This window comes from Giraffa tippelskirchi, chromosome 1, assembly GCF_054371585.1.
Source record: "Giraffa tippelskirchi isolate mGirTip1 chromosome 1, T2T-mGirTip1v1.2.pri, whole genome shotgun sequence".
In the NCBI taxonomy this organism is placed as follows: domain Eukaryota; kingdom Metazoa; phylum Chordata; class Mammalia; order Artiodactyla; family Giraffidae; genus Giraffa; species Giraffa tippelskirchi.
The window spans coordinates 180804948-180820331 of NC_137275.1; the positions used below are offsets into that span (position 1 = coordinate 180804948).

The following is a 15384-nucleotide window of genomic DNA, read 5'->3' on the forward strand; positions in this document are numbered from 1 at the left end:
AATGTTATTCAGACTTAGAAAGGGAAATCTTACCATTTTCTAAATAAATGAGCCTAGAAGACATTATGCTAAGTGAAATAAGCCAGATGGAGAAAGACAAATACTGCACCATATCTAAATATGTGGAATCGAAGGGGAAAAAAAAAGTCAAACTCATAGGAACAGAGAGTAGAAAAGTGGTTGCCAGGGACTGACAGAGGTAGGGTGGGGGAAAAGGGTACAAACTATAAGTTACAGAACCCATACGTTCTGGGGATCTAATGTACAGCATGGTGACTGCCATTAATAACACTATATTGTGTACTTGAAATGTGTTGAGATTGGCTCTCAAATGTTCTTATCATGGGCAAAAATGGTAATGTGAGGTGATGGATATGTTAATTAACTTGATAGTGATGACCATTTCACAATATATTTATATATTAAGTCATTACCTTGTACACCTCAAGAAATCACAAGCAATATAAATATATACAAGTTTCGTCAATCACACCTCAATAAAGCTACAGGAAAAAAGTCTCAGCTCCTGCCTACAAGGTTCTTGCCTCTTAAAATTTTAAAAAATTTTTATTTATTTGGTTGTGCTGGGTCTTCGTTACTGCACGTAGGCTTCTCTTGCTGTGGCTTCTCTTGTGGTGGAGCACAGGCTCTAGGGAACATGGGCTCAGTTGTTGTGGCACATGGGCTTAGTTGCCCCATGGCATATGAGAATCTTCCCAGATCAGGGATTGAACCTATGGCAGGCAGATTCTTAACCTCTGGACCACTAGGGAAGTCCCCCTTGGCTCTTAATACCCATGATCTCTGCCCTGTCTATGCTACCCTTTGCTTGTTTCCAGACCAGGGAATAGGTAGTTTTCTCTGTGTGGAGCACCATTTTCCTCAGATGCCCTTTGCCTTGTTTTGTTTGTTTTTTTTTTTAATTTGTTTATTTATCTATTTTTTAACTTTACAATATTGTATTTGTTTTGCCATACATTGACATGAATCCACCATGGGTGTACATGTTTTCCCCTTCTAGAACCCCCCTCCCACTGCCCTCCCCCCTTTACCTTGTTTACTCCTATTTATTCTTCAGGTTTCTGCCTAAATATCATTTCCTCCAGGAAGCCATCCTTGCTTCCCCTCCCAAGAGCAGCCTGCATGTCTCCTACCCTGGCCCTCCCTTTCCTTCCAACCACGACTGAGGACTCTTTGGAGGCCAGGAACCAAATCTGTCTTGCCTGTTTCCCAGGCTGGTTTCTGGCCCAAACAAATAGGTGTTGTTGTTGTTGTTTGTTGTTTAGTTGCTAAGTTGGGTCCGACTCTTTGCAACCCTCATGGACTGTAGTCCACCAGCTCCCCTGTCCAGGGGATTTCCCAAGCAAGAATACTGGAGTGGATTGCCATTTCCTCCTCCAGGGGGATCTTCCTGACCTAGGGATTGAACCTACGTATCCTGCATTAGCAGACGGATTCTTTACCTCTGAAACACCAGGGAAGTCCCACCTGTCTTCTAGTCTCCCATAATTCCCCATCTACCAGTCTCAATAACACAACATGGTGAACACAGGGATTCTCTACATAACCTTGCACTTGGTTCCTAGAAGGCCCAAATCACATTTCTTCATTTCTGCACCTAGCGACTTCACTTTCACTTTTCACTTTCATGCATTGGAGAAGGAAATGGCAACCCACTCCAGTGTTCTTGCCTGGAGAATCCCAGGGACAGCGGAGCCTGCTGGGCTGCCACCTATGGGGTCGCACAGAGTCGGACACGACTGAGGTGACTTAGCAAGTTAGCAAGTCCTTGTGCATGCAGATGGCTCTCAGCAAAAGTTGGTTGTTTGAAAGAATGAAAGGATTTATTTTGGCTGTATGAAACAACTCCATTTCTGAGGCTGTTGGCTTAGCTGATTCTAAACTCTGAGAAAGCAGTGACTGTCTCGCCTACCTGATATTATTCCCAGCACTTTGCCTGGAACCTGGCACTTAGTGGGTAGGTACAAGGGCAGGTGAGAATTCCAGGGAGAGCCCATTCAGTATAAGAAGTACTCCATGTTGTCAGAAGTGGGTGAACCTCACTGGTCCTCTTTCCCCTGGACTCTGGGGGACAATTGGTACTACTCATCACATCTCCCTGAAACACACTTTTCTCTATAATCTCCCAAGATCCCACATCCCCTGGATTTCCTTGCACCCATAGCCACTCCACTCCTCTGAGGTCATCTCATCCTCCTCTTCTCAATCTCAAACTGTCCAAAGAGTTCATAACCATCTCTGCAGGACACTCCCTAGGCACTGCACCTCTCCATCCAACTGCCTTCCTGGCTTTTCGAAACACATCTCTCCTGCATCTGTCCTTACAAAATACACTCCTCTCCCAGGCTCCCTCCGAAAGTTCACTGTATGCCATCTTGCTTTCACAAAAGACCTACATTAGTATTTGCTTTCACTAACAGAAAACTGAAGCGGATTTTTGCTTTTATTAAAAAAAAAAAGGCAAAAAAAGAAAAAAAAAATCAGCATTTGTTTTGTAGCGTTATAGAGGCATCAGGCACCTCCTAGCACCTCAGGCAGTGAGAGTGGCACTGTCAAACTCCTTTTGCAGGAATGACACTCAGCATCTCAACATTAAGCTGTCTTAGCTTTGAACTGTCTGTGAGCATCTGTGCTTCACCTTGACTTATTTTGCGTTAAGGTAATTGCTTCTTCACTTTTTAGCCATTTTGGCTTATGAAAGTTTTCATGAGCACCTTCTACTTTCAGATAGTGAGGGAAACCTGTATTTGTGAAACAAATCAAGGAAAACTCCATGTATTAAAATGTCTAGGCAGATGTTTATTATTTTGTTACCTTCTTTCCATTGCACAATTCCACATCTATTTATTTTCACTTTTAGTTATTTTTTTTATAAAGGTACAAGGAATTTCAGAAACTATTAAAACAAAGGATTTCAGGCACAGTTTCATATTAAAAGCATAGTTCGATTTCTGACTTCCTGCTTCCCTCTATTGATACAATCTCAATGATTGTAGATACACCCCAGAGCTCATCTCCCAGTGCTGTCTTCACTCTCAGAAAGTTCCTGAGTCAACAGTCAGGGGGTTCTTAGGGTATGGAGTAAGGAGATGAGTACACAGTCTGCTTGTCCTGAGCCTGAGGGCCCTGCAAATGCTGGGCAAGTCCTACTTCATCAGCCAAGAACAAAAACAATTTTTTAAAAATGGCTTAAAAAAATATCTGATAAAAATTACCTATCCCTCTCCCTTGCTGTGAAATAATTTAAATAATTTATTGTAGATGTAAAAAAAAAAGGAAAATAAGTTTGTTCGTGGATGCCTTCGTATTGTTTTTAAGCACGAGGTACGGGTCCCTCAGGGGTGGGGAGAGCTTGAGCAGGAAGGAAAGGCTCCATGTGGAGGAGGCAGGTGGGCAGCTCCCCAGACAGGACCTCACCTTCCTGCCTTCCAGCTTGTGCCTTTGGGCTTGATGATTCTTCATTCTCTGAGGCTAGGTATTCCCTTTTGAACTTGGGGATAACAATGCCTAGCTCACCCGTATTAGAGTAGGACATGTCAGTGAGTGGGGGTGAGAGGGCTTTGTAAACTGTGAAGTGCTGGTCACAGACGAGGTGGGGGGAGGTAACCCCATTCAGTGGAGCTCTGCTTCTCTGACAATGCCTGAGATTCAGCCTTTGGCAAGCTTGGCAGGACCCAGAAACTTAGTAAACACGACAGGGAACGTGGGCATCTGGTGTGTGTGGGCAAATGAGGGGACTCAACCATGGCAAGGGGAGGGAGCCATCAGGAGCACAGAGCCCTCATTGTGCTGCAGTCGGGGGTCCCAGAGACCCCCAGGATGATGTTTCCTATTTTTTAGGAGCTTTCAGCCTGTACTTAGAAGATGGGGTTGGACCCAGATCCTGTCTGGCGCTCACTCTCCTCATCTTCACTGAAAATAGGTACAGATGGACCAGTCCACTGGGTCTCTGTCCTGACTGTGTTGCAGAATCATTTGGGAACTTAAAAAACATATACCAGGCCAAGCCCTACTCTGGAGATTCTGCATCAATCGTCTGGGGTTGGGCCTGTATATCTGTGGTTCCTGAAGGCTCCCAAGGGAATTCAAAGGTACAGCCTGCATTGAAACATACCAGGCCTGAGTGGCCTCCTGCAGTTCCCATCTTAGTTCCAGGATCACCCTGTGCATTGGGCAAAACTCACAGCCGGCACAGCCTTGGTAAGGAGGGGCACATTTAACTTCCAGAATTCCCCGTCTCTAGCTGGGCTGTTGTACTGACCACTATGAGAGAGAGCACCTTAGAGAAAGGGCTTAGAATACAGAATAGAGAGACATAGAAAAACTGTCAGTCTGGAAGGGAAGTCAGGGTCATCTGGTCCCAGTTCCTTGCCCACTACAGTCATCCCTCTCCAGAAGCCTTCCTGGGTGGGTGCCCATGGGGCTCTGCTGCCACACTTCCAGGGCTGGGGCTCCCCACCTCCTGGGGACCTCTCCTGCTACCTTGGGCTGAAATCTACCTACATCATCCTGGAGGAGGCAGGAGGAGGCAGGCTCTATGACCTCGGGGCTTTGGTAGTGGCAGTCAGTGGTCATGGGCACCACTCTGCTGTTTGCATCCCCACCTAAGGGACAGTGTCTACACATATTTGGCTGATTCTGGTTGAAGGGAGAGAGCATGGCCTTCTGTCTGTGTTCCACAATTAGGTGGAACCTTGACTTATTTCCTGGAAGTTAAACTTCCTCTGCCCCTTTGTCAATGTCTTTTGAGTTCCTGCAGCAAACCCAGATCATCACCCTGCAAAGTAGCTTTCCTCAGGTCAAGGCCAAGGTTTTTAATCTCAGGTGGCAGATCCTCTAAATGACAGCACATTCAGGGGCCTCCATGTTCAGATGAAGAAAGTGAGACCAGAGAGTGAATGACTTCCAAGAGGTCACAGAGCAACTCAGGGGCACAGATGAGGCCAGAACCAATGGATTCCTGCCCTGTGGGCTGAGAACCTCACATGTGCTGCCTTACAAACAGCAGATAGACAGACCCAGGAGACCAGGAGCTCAGCCCAGCCCAGCCATGGACTCTCTGGGGACCTTGATTACTTGCCTGTCTCTGGGCCTCAGTTTTCCCACCTATGAAATAAAGAAGCTAGACCATGCCACTTCTTCGCAAACTTCTAATTTTTAGTAGCAGAATTATGTATTCCATAGAAGCCAATATTACAAAACAAAACAGCCCTCCTGGCTTAATCTTCTCCACCCTGCCTTGGTATGAACCACAGCTTGAAAACCAGAGGCAGCCTAGGTCCTTCCAGCTCTAACTTTCTACTGTATTGTTTTCCCCTTGAGAAATTATCATGGACCCTTCAAAACAAGTAAACCGAAGGCAAGGTATCATCTAAAAAGAGTCAGTTCAGACACCATTGTTTTAAGAAGGCAAATGGAAAATCGGCAGCAGGTCCCACTGGAATCTTTCAGCGACCAAGAGTTTCATTTCTGGTAAAAAATATAGAAATAGTAGCTGTTCTCGGAGGACCTGTGGTTTGGTTCTGGACCTCCGCGTGGAGCCAACTGGTGTCCCTGAGGGCGAGGAGGGCAGAGGACTCTGCTCAGAGCCTCGGTGAGCTCATACGCAAGTTTCTGATCTCCAGTTCCAACTGTTTGGCCTGGACCTCACGCTGGGTCACCAGCTCCCGGAGCCTTCGGATCTCGTCTTGTTGCCGATAGAACATCTGCAGCAGCTGGGAGAGCACAGAACAGAGGGAGGGTGGCTGGGCTGTCCTGGGATGCAAGTGGGCAGGACACCAGCAGAAAGCACTGACATTGCCCCTCTGCCACTCAGAAAGGGGGGTCATTATATTAACACGGCTGAGACTTGAGGGGGCAGCCATGGCAGATCTTTTATAAAAACCTTGTTTTCTTCACCCAGTAAATGAAATTCAAAAAAGAACTGATGTTTCAGATATTGCTTGTCTCCTTAGATTTTCCCATGGGTGGAGAAAAGGATACTTGGCCCTGAAGTCCTGGAGACTGGAGTTTTCACCACCACTAAACTATGTGACCTTGGACAGGTTACTTACCCCCTCTGAACTTCAGTTTCTTCCCCTGGAAACTGGGGGTCAGAAAACTAACCTCAGCATTACTACAGTTGCTGCCAGTGTACAGGATGGCACTCGATATTGGATGTTTCCCCTAAGGATCTTTGTTATTCCACTGAATGCTGACAATACCCCATGAGGGCGGGAAGTAGTATTAGTGCTCCCACGTCACCACTGTGGAAACTGAGGCTGAGGGAGATTCAGCCCCTGGGTCCCAGAATTAGCACTCAGGAGAGCCAGACTCAGAATCCCTCCATGAGACAACAGCCCTTGTATCTGTTAGCTGCTACTTACTCCCTGGGCTGTTGAGAAAATACAATCAGATGATATGAGTGCCTATCTAACTGGGACCTGGCACAAGGTAGGCACTTAACAAAAGTTGACTCTGAGAGCACAGAAAATCCTAGAGAGTCAGAACGGGAGGGACTTTAATACCCAAGTCAAACCCTTAGCTCTTTACAGATGGTTCCTCACCATCTGTAAGTAAACCCACCATATCTTGGCATGTGGATGGTGCTCATGACCTGCTTGTTAAATGAACCAGCAAGGTGAGTTAAGTGGCCAGGCCAGGCCACACTACTGGTCATTTTTCTCACCCTCACTTTCTCCCTCCCCACCCCAGCTGCTCCCCGCCCTTGGTAGACCCACCCCCACCACATTCGCACCTCATTCTCTGTCTTTGGTGGGGGGCATTCAAAGATGTCAAAGCCATCGGTGAGCCAGGGTTTCTTCTCCTCCAGTCTGTGTTCTGCCGCCCACCTTGGCGCCTTTTCCTCTAGCAGGGAGAAGGGCCTCCGGCCATCCTCTGCAACCAGCCTTTCTGTCTGGTTGAAAAGATGAGGCGAGGTGGGGGCCATGGGCATGGAGAGGGTTCTCTCTGAGGGCAGAGGCTGCGGGCTCAGCGGCTCGGCACCAGGCCTAAGGGACATCAGGACGGGCTCTGGGAGGGAAGCAGAGGGCTGTGAGAGGCTGGAGTGCCCCTGAGCAGACGGGCCTGAGGGGCGCTGACACACACGGAGCCACACACAGACACAAAGATACATGCCACACATGTGGCCCCATGTAGACAGGCACAAGCCCACAGTCTAGAGCAGAGTGTAAATGCACACTCATGTGATTAAGCGAGGCTTGGTTTGCAGGGGCTGCCCCAGAACACCATGAGCTCCTCCCGCTGCACTGCACTCGGCCATCTACCAGTTCATGAATTCTCCCAACACCCGCCTCCCACTGTGAAGGCCCTTGTGTTGGCAGACCCAGGAGGGAGGGTCAGAGCAGGCAGAGGGGGCAGAAGGGCCCGGGCGGGGGCCGCTGCCTACAGGGTCACTGGGGTCAAAGAGTAATTGCAGAAGTGGTGAGAGGATGGGCAGGGGATCCAGCTGAGACTGTCCAGTCACTCTGCACAGCCCAGGGTTTAAAGACATTTTCCATGGAGCATAATTCCTTGAATTGGGGGGAGTTTCCTGAGCCACTTGGGGCAAGCACCTTCCTGCCTGGATCCACGTGTATGCATCCTAATGGCCAGAGTCTCACCCACTGGACCCCCAGGAAAGGCCCCTAGTTGCTCTTAACCAACTGTCAACCACCAGTCCTCTGGGGTTATGGGTTACGGGAAGACACAAATATCAGCCAGACTGTCTCAGTCACTTGGGGCCACTAGACACTCCAGTGTCCCCCACGTTCACCCGAGCCTTTTCTCTGCCCTCCTCACCTTTATTCATCCCACTGAGCCACTCCTGGGCTGTCAGAGAGGGCTGGGCACTGGCCGTGGGTGGGTAGATGTCCTCTTGGTAGGATTCTGACTGCAGGAGCAATTAGGACAGTGAGAATGGGGATGGTTGGGGGAATCTCTTAGAGAGCCTGGGGTGCAGACTCTCCCCCAGACCCTGTGAGTGGAGGAAACAGGCCCAGAGCAAAGGGACGTGCCCCAGGTCATGGAGTAACTCAAGAGCAGCGGTGGTAGGGAGGGCACACTGATCATGAGAAAGGCTTCCCTTTGAGGAGGGGCCATCAGCCTCCCGGTGGCTCCCCCAGCGGCATGGGCTCCACGCTCCAGGTCCCAGGCTCCTCCTTCTCCAGAAGGGGTTCCTCCCTCCCTTGGAGATGGCTCCCACCGCCCTTACCCGCCGGGGTACAATCATGGATACGGGCTCGATGAGGCTTTTGGTTGTGATCAACTTGTAGAAACGGAAGATCTCACAGGAGGACACATCAAGACCTCTCTTTGGCATAACACCTGTGGGTAGGCGACGGAGGAGGGCCAAGAGATTCCTCAGCTGGGGCCTGGGGCAGCAGGGCCCCAGGGTGAGTGGCAAAGCCAGGCTGCACACCCGGATGTGAACAGAGACCACCCTCCTCCCACTGTTCTTCCCTCAACAAACAGTCCTACACTGAGTCAGGCCCTGTGCTGGGGAAATGGGGTTGGAACCATCAGACTTTGCCTCCCATCTTCAAGGATTTTGGCCAAACTTTTACAGGAAGTGTGCTCTGCTCAAGGCCCTCCATTGCTATCCCCACAGCTCTCAATCCAGACGGTCTTTTTTTTTTTTTTTTTAAGTTTATTTATTTAGGTTGCGCAGCTTTAAAAAAAAAAATTTAGGTTGCACTGAGTCTCAGTTGCAGCATGTGGACACTTACTTGTGGCATGCGGGGATCTAGTTCCCCGACCAGGGATTGAACCCAGGCCCCCTGCATTGGAAGTGTGGAGCATTACCTGCTGGACCACCAGGGAATTCCCCCAGATGCCCTTAATACAGCGATTCCAGCTTCCCTTTGATTAATGTCAGCATACTGTCTTATCTTTTTCCACCTTTACTTTTAATTTAGCTGTGTCTTTGTGTATAAGTGGGTTTCTTGTAGAGGGCACAGAGTTGCATCCTGTCTTGTTTTGTTTCTTACCCCTAAACATACTTAAAACCTAGGGCCTCTCTTAGGTCAGTATCCCCCATCTTCCTGCTACTGTTGTAACTGCTCAGCTTTCAGCTAGAACACCTTCATACTGTCCCCATGCCTTGCTCTGCTTCCCTTTTGGCTCCACAGGTCTTGCCTCCTCCAGGAAGCCCTCTCTGGCTTCTTCCTGTGTGCTCCCAGAGAACCTCCCACATACCTCAAGTAGAGCTCCCATCGACTCAGAGTGTTGACCTGCTGTCTCCCCTCCCAAATGGGGAGTCTTTTAGGGCAGGGCCTGCAGCTGACTCATCCCTATCTCCCCAGGCCCCACATGGCCTCCGTGTCCCACACTCACCGATCCCCTTCTGTGGATTATAGGAGTGGTATTCCGTCAGGTAATTCAGGTGAGGTTTGTTGGCACTGATCTCATAGTAGTGGATGTTCCTGTCTCCCTGCAGACAAGAGGGTACCATTCAGAGCCGGGCCCCACAAGCCCCCCTCCTGGCCCCACTGCCACACATTAGAAACCTGACGCTCACTATGAGTGACAAGTTGGCAGAGCCACCTCACACAAGGGCACACAGGGAACGGTCACCAAGGCAGCAGGGGGTCCTCACTTTAACACTCAATCCCCCCAACCATGACCCAAAGCCCACCCATGTGCCTCCAAGGCAGAGGCTTGGGGAGCACAGACCTGAACCCCACTCCATCCAAGAGTTGCACACGACAGTCAGAAGTGGGGTGTCCTGAGACCATCCAGTGGGTCTTACCCCTGGGGCACTTCAGGTTGTCACTGTCATAATGACTGGGCGGGCAGGTGGCTGCTGTGCCTGACACTAGGGGAAGGGGCCAGGGATGCCAAGTACAGGACAGTCCTACCCGATGAAGACCCCCCTCTGCCCCAAATTCGAAGGTGCCCCTGCCAAGAAACACCAACTGGTCCCTCCTCATCTGGACCCAGAATTGGCAGGGGGCGACTAGCTCAGGGTGTCCGGCCAAAGCCTTGGCCCCAGGTGTTCCTGTGGAGCCAGGAAGGTGGGAGAGGGCTGGGGGCTCACCACAGGGGTAGAGGATCCAGCCACTCTTGCCTGGCCCTGCCCCTGCCCTGCACTCCAAGGGCCCCAGGCCAGTAGGACCAGGCAGCACCTCCCTCCCGTGCCAGACTGACCTTTCCCACCACGTAGAGCATGTTGGTGTCCGCATCATAGAAGGGAAATAGCACACCTGAGGAACCATCGAGGTCCACCTCTGTGACGGGCACAGAGAGGTCATCCTGCAAAGGAAGGAAGACCAGGAAGGCCTGTGGGTCACTCATGGAGGACCCTGGTGGTGCTAAGATGAGAATTCCTGCCCCAGGGCTCCGTGTGTGTGTATGTGTGTGTGTGCCTGTGAGAGACAGAACGACCTCCTTTTGCCTTGCTGGCATTTTGCCTTTAACAAATCACTTTTCATATACACGACGTCACTCTAGCCTTCCTCCTCCTGTATTCTATCTACAATGAGGCAAGGAGATGCAGAGATAGAGAGGAAGCAGTCTGTCCAACTCTGGCCAAGAGCTCCTTGAAATCAATACTACTTGGCCTGGTCCTCACCCACTTCCCCACCCCCACCCCCACCCATGTTGAATAGGCAGCTCTTCCTGCTCACATGCCTCCCTATTTCATCCTAAGTCCTTGCTCCAGCTGTTCCCCCCATCCAGAAGGCCCTTTCCTTCTCCCGCCCTACCCTGAGTCCCGGTCCCAGGCTCAGCCACCTCCCCTCCCTGACATCGAGGCTTCTCCTAAGTCCTAACCCCTCCCCCTCCTTGAATGACAAGATGCACAAGGCCTGGGTGAGCGCCATCAGGCTGTTGGCACCTCCCTGGTTTTCATCAATCAGTTTGGTCAGTGAGTGGCTGCATGAATGAACAGATGAAGCCAGCACTCAGCTAAGGGGTGCTGGTGAGGGGTGTTGGTAGGGCTGCTCTGGTGACTCACCTGGTCCCATAGGGCCATCTGCCGGTTGTTCCATCGGGATGTGCCTGTGGACAGCAGCTTCTTCAGGTTCCCCAGAAATAGCACTTTGTTGGCCCGGTGCCCTTTATAGTTGGCTTCCTGAAGTGACATGTGTGGTCAGGGACTCCTTGTCTTCCACCCAAAATGCCTTCTTTTCTCATCCCAGCTCTGCCTGGGGAATCCTTCCAGAGGCACCACCTCCAGGAAGCCTTTCTGGATCTTTCCCATCCACATAAAATCTCTCCCACTATTTTTGTTGCGGGTTCTTTTTTAAATTAAGACAGAGGCAGACTTCAGCCCAGCTCCACATTTTTGCTAAGATTACTATTGAGCCTCCACTACATGCAAGTGGGCACTGTCACTTGGGTTATTTCATTTAAACTTCCCAGAGGAAGGACTAATGGCCTATTGTTGCAGATGAGAAAATAAAGCCTCAGAGAGCAGAAAGCACTTGTCTAAGGTCACACAGTGGATAACAGTGGTACCTTATGGTCTCCTGACTCCATGTCAGGTCTCCTGACTCCATGTCATGCCTCCTGACAGAGCCGAGGCATACTGACAGCTTTGGAGTTAGACCAGGTTCAAGTCTCAGCTTTCAGTGTGGGCAAGTCCCTTAGCCTCTCTTAAGTCTCACTTTTCTCATCTGAAAAATGAGTATGATATATTCAACACCTCCCAACAGATGGGGATAACATGCATAAAGACTTTGGCTTGAACACTGATAGCATTACTGCTCTGTTCTCAGAAGCCCCTACACTCCCCCCATGCCCACTCCACTCCTTGCTCCTCCAACCCCAAGCCAGACCCCAGCCCAGCACTAACCTGGAGGACGGTCCCTGCTCGGGGGTCTAGAACCCGTATCTTGCGGTCTTTACAGGCAGTGGCCAGCAGGCTGCCATTGGTGTTGAAGGACATGGAGAGGATCACGTCTTGGTGACAGTTAATTGTCTTCACAGGGCTCATGATTACAGACTCCTTTGAATCCAGGTTCCAGACCATCACCTGCATGGCAGAGAGCCAGCTCTGAACACAGCCCCGCCCCTAGCCCCGTCCCAGTCCCCACAGTCACATGCCAGCCAGGCTGCAGTGAAACATGGTATCCCCGGGAGGGAAGCCACAGATGGCAGTCTGGCCAAAAGGCCTCGGGTGAGAGGATGGATCTGCCTGCTGAAGTGGCCACGTGGCAGGAGGGGGAAGCCAGCAGGCTGTCTGGCAGTGAAAAGAAAACACCATCTGCTTGGAGCAACGAAACATCCATGCTGAGAGGACCCCAGGGAACCAGCTAATCCAGGGGGTTTCAAACAGTCATAAGCAACAGTTTCCACCACACAGTTAATAAGGGCTGCCATGTTAGCTGCACAGGCTGTGCACTGCACAGCTCCAGGGCAACCCATTCCCATAGTCCAAGATGTGAACAGAGCCCCCTGGAGTTGTGTACAGATAAAACTGTACAACCATAAGCAGTGAAGTGAAAGTCGCTCAGTCATGTCTGACTCTTTGCACCCCATGGACTGTAAGTCCATGGAATTCTCCAGGCCAGAATACTGGAGTGGGTAGACTTTCCCTTCTCCAGGGGATCTTCCCAACCCAGGTCTCTCTCATTGCAGGCAGATTTTTTAGCAGCTGAGCCACAGGGAAGCCCGTAAGCAGTAGCACCCCCTATCTAAACAGATAATAGAGCACTTCTGATCAGAATAGGGTAGAGGACTTTTCAACCACTCCCATCCCACCCTCTTATCCATCACAGAGACCTCTGAGGTGACTCTGTAAAGCCTTATAGAGTTGTGAAAGGAAGAATTTAGAAGTTATGATGGCATCTACCCCATTTGTGTACAGACTGAGGCAGAAGAAGTCCCAGAGAAGAACAGGAACTTTCCCAGGTCACACTGCAAGTCAGAGACTGAGTGGGAATAGAATCAAGGTCTCCTATACTGTGAATTTTCTCATTCCACGGGGCCCACAGGTTGCTGGCTTGACAGTCAATGGAGGGTAAGGCATCTCTGAGCAGGGTCCAGCTCACCGCCTCCAAGAAGACTAATGGATAGAATAGTGTCCCACACCAAAACTTATGTCTACTCAAAACCTCAGAATATGATCTTATTTGGAAATAGGGTTTTCACAGATGTAATGAGGTATCAATACAGTGAGGCTATACTGGATTTCGGTGGGCCCTACAATGACAGATGTCCTTATAAGAAGAGAAGACACACAGATACACAGAGAAGAAGATAGAAGACGGAGGCAGAATGCAGGATGCAGCTATAAACCAAGGAATGCCTGGAGCCGCTAGAAGCTAGAAGAAGCACAGGACTCTTCCCTATAGCCTTTGGAGAAAGCATGGCCCTCCCAACATCTTGACTTTGGATTTCTGGCCTTCAGAACTGTGGGAATACATCTGTTGTCTTAACCCCCCAGTATGGTTCTATGTCAGGGGAGCCCCAGGAGACTAATACACAAACCCACCTTGTAGTCGTAGCCGGAGCTGAAGAGGATGTTGGCAGCCGTGGGGTGCCACTCCACCAGGCCCACTTTGCGGGCGTGGCCCACCAGCTCCTTCCTGAAGGCTGTGAGGTTCTTGGTCAGCAGCTGCTTGGGGATGTCCCAGATTTTAATCTGTCAGGAGAGACACAGCCCAAGAGGAGTGTTAGCTGGGGTTCCCCCACACCCCAACAACCCTCAGCAACAGAACTGGCAGTGCTCCGCAAAGGGCCAGGGAGAGTCTCTCTGTATCTACCTGTCATTCAGTGGAGAGGCAGCTGGGGCTCCTCAGAGGGACAAGGGCTTTCCCAAGGTCCTCCAGCCCAAGCAGGGGCTGGAGATGAGCCCAAGCTTCTGGGAATCTGTGCCATCCTAACCCTCAGGTGAGTGGATTGGCCACAGGCCTGATTCCCAGGCTGGAGATCACAGCAAGTCTGCCTCTCAGCCTAGAATATCCCTCAGAGTACAGTGGTCCCAAAGGCTCAGGGGAGAGCTCTGAATGCCAAGAGGAAGGGTTTATGCTATATTCTCAGGGTACTGGGGAGCAAGCACAGTCTCTGGAGCAGGATAGGCAGGGACAGCCCCCAACCCCTTCTGTGAGAAGGTCCCCCTTGGATGGCCCAGAAGAGGAAGACTAAAGGCAAGAAGGTAGGCATTTAATGCTCCCAGTCTTATCCTTTTAAATCTTCCCTCTAAGTAAGATCTTCCCTCCCCCCCGTCTATGAAATTATATGGCATAATATTTTCAAGCACAGTAAAAATGCCCTTCACAGCATTTTTTCCCCCTTCACAGCATTTTATAATTTCCCTGGAAGATGTGCATTCCCATCAGGAAATGACACTGATCCGCATTGGATGGTTGGGAGCTATTAGGCCCATTTTATAGATGAGGGGACCGAGGCCCATAGAGAGGAGGGGCGGCACCCCAAGTCCCACAGAGCCCAGAACTTCTCTTCTATCTAACTCATGCCCTCCTCACACAGTGACCTCACCTTGTCAAGGATGGAGGAGTCAGGAGGGTCAGAGCTGCGCCCAGATGCCATTCTGTCTCCCTCCACCCCAGCCCCACTCCTCTTGGGAAAGAGGCACTCACCGTGGCATCTTCAGAACAGGAGGCAATCTCAAAATCATTGAAAGGGTTCCATTTGACATCTAAGACATTCCCTCTGTGCCCGCAGACCTTTGGGTAGTGGGGGTCCAACTTTCCTGTCTGTAAAACAGTACCCAGGGAGGTTGAGGAGAGAATGGGGCTAATTCCACTTTAGCATCACTCGGGCAGCCAGCAGTCACTGAGTGGACAGGAAGATGTAGAGGGCAGAGCTAGTAGGGAATCCAGGACTTAACCACTAATCTCTGTGTGATCCTGGGGGTGTCACAACACCTCTCTGAGCCTTAGGAAAATGGAGGCAATAATAGATATTTCAGAGAGTTTGAGTGAGGTTCATAGGAGGTGAAGTATGGGAAGGGTCTACCACAGTGCCTAGCACATGGTAGATGTTTAATAAAAGGATATTTCCCTTCATATACTGCCAGCAGGAATGCAAAAATGGTGTGGCCACTGTGGAAAACAGCCTGGCAGCTCCTCAAAAGGTTAAACAGAGTTACTATATGACCCCATAATTCTACTCCTAGGTGCAGCCTCGAGAGAAATAAAAACACAGGTCTACAAAAAAACTGTACACCAATGTTCACAGCAGCATTATTCCTAATAGCCAAAAGGTGGAAACTCAAATGTCCATAAATAGATAAATGGATATATAAAACCATAGTATATTCATACAATGAAATATTTTTCAAAAAAGGGAATGAAGTCATGTCCAACTGTTTCCGACCCTGTGGACTATAGCCCACCAGGCTCCTCTGTCCATGGGATTCTCCAAGCAAGAATACTAGACTGGGTTGCCATTTCCTCCTCCAGGGGATCTTCCCAATCC

The 15384-nt window shown here is 50.1% G+C and overlaps 1 protein-coding gene across 15 annotated transcripts in view; it reads right to left on the bottom strand.

The window, feature by feature from the left end:
- Window positions 1–5401: 5401 nt before the first annotated feature.
- CORO2A (coronin 2A) overlaps window positions 5402–15384 on the bottom strand; it is a 62239-nt gene continuing 52256 nt past the window's right edge. For 10 of the 15 annotated variants that reach the window (XM_081511717.1, XM_081511739.1, XM_081511664.1 and 7 more), the window contains 10 exons: window positions 14544–14660; window positions 13436–13585; window positions 11795–11974; window positions 10955–11071; window positions 10147–10251; window positions 9334–9430; window positions 8213–8325; window positions 7801–7891; window positions 6758–7032; window positions 5402–5735 (listed from right to left, as the gene is read on the bottom strand). In XM_081511717.1, coding sequence (XP_081367843.1) covers window positions 5604–5735; window positions 6758–7032; window positions 7801–7891; window positions 8213–8325; window positions 9334–9430; window positions 10147–10251; window positions 10955–11071; window positions 11795–11974; window positions 13436–13585; window positions 14544–14660 — 1377 coding nt within the window. In that variant the 3' untranslated portion in view covers window positions 5402–5603. The remainder of the gene's footprint in view (window positions 5736–6757; window positions 7033–7800; window positions 7892–8212; window positions 8326–9333; window positions 9431–10146; window positions 10252–10954; window positions 11072–11794; window positions 11975–13435; window positions 13586–14543; window positions 14661–15384) is intronic. The other 5 variants (XM_081511792.1, XM_081511756.1, XM_081511802.1 and 2 more) reach the window with 1 other exon arrangement.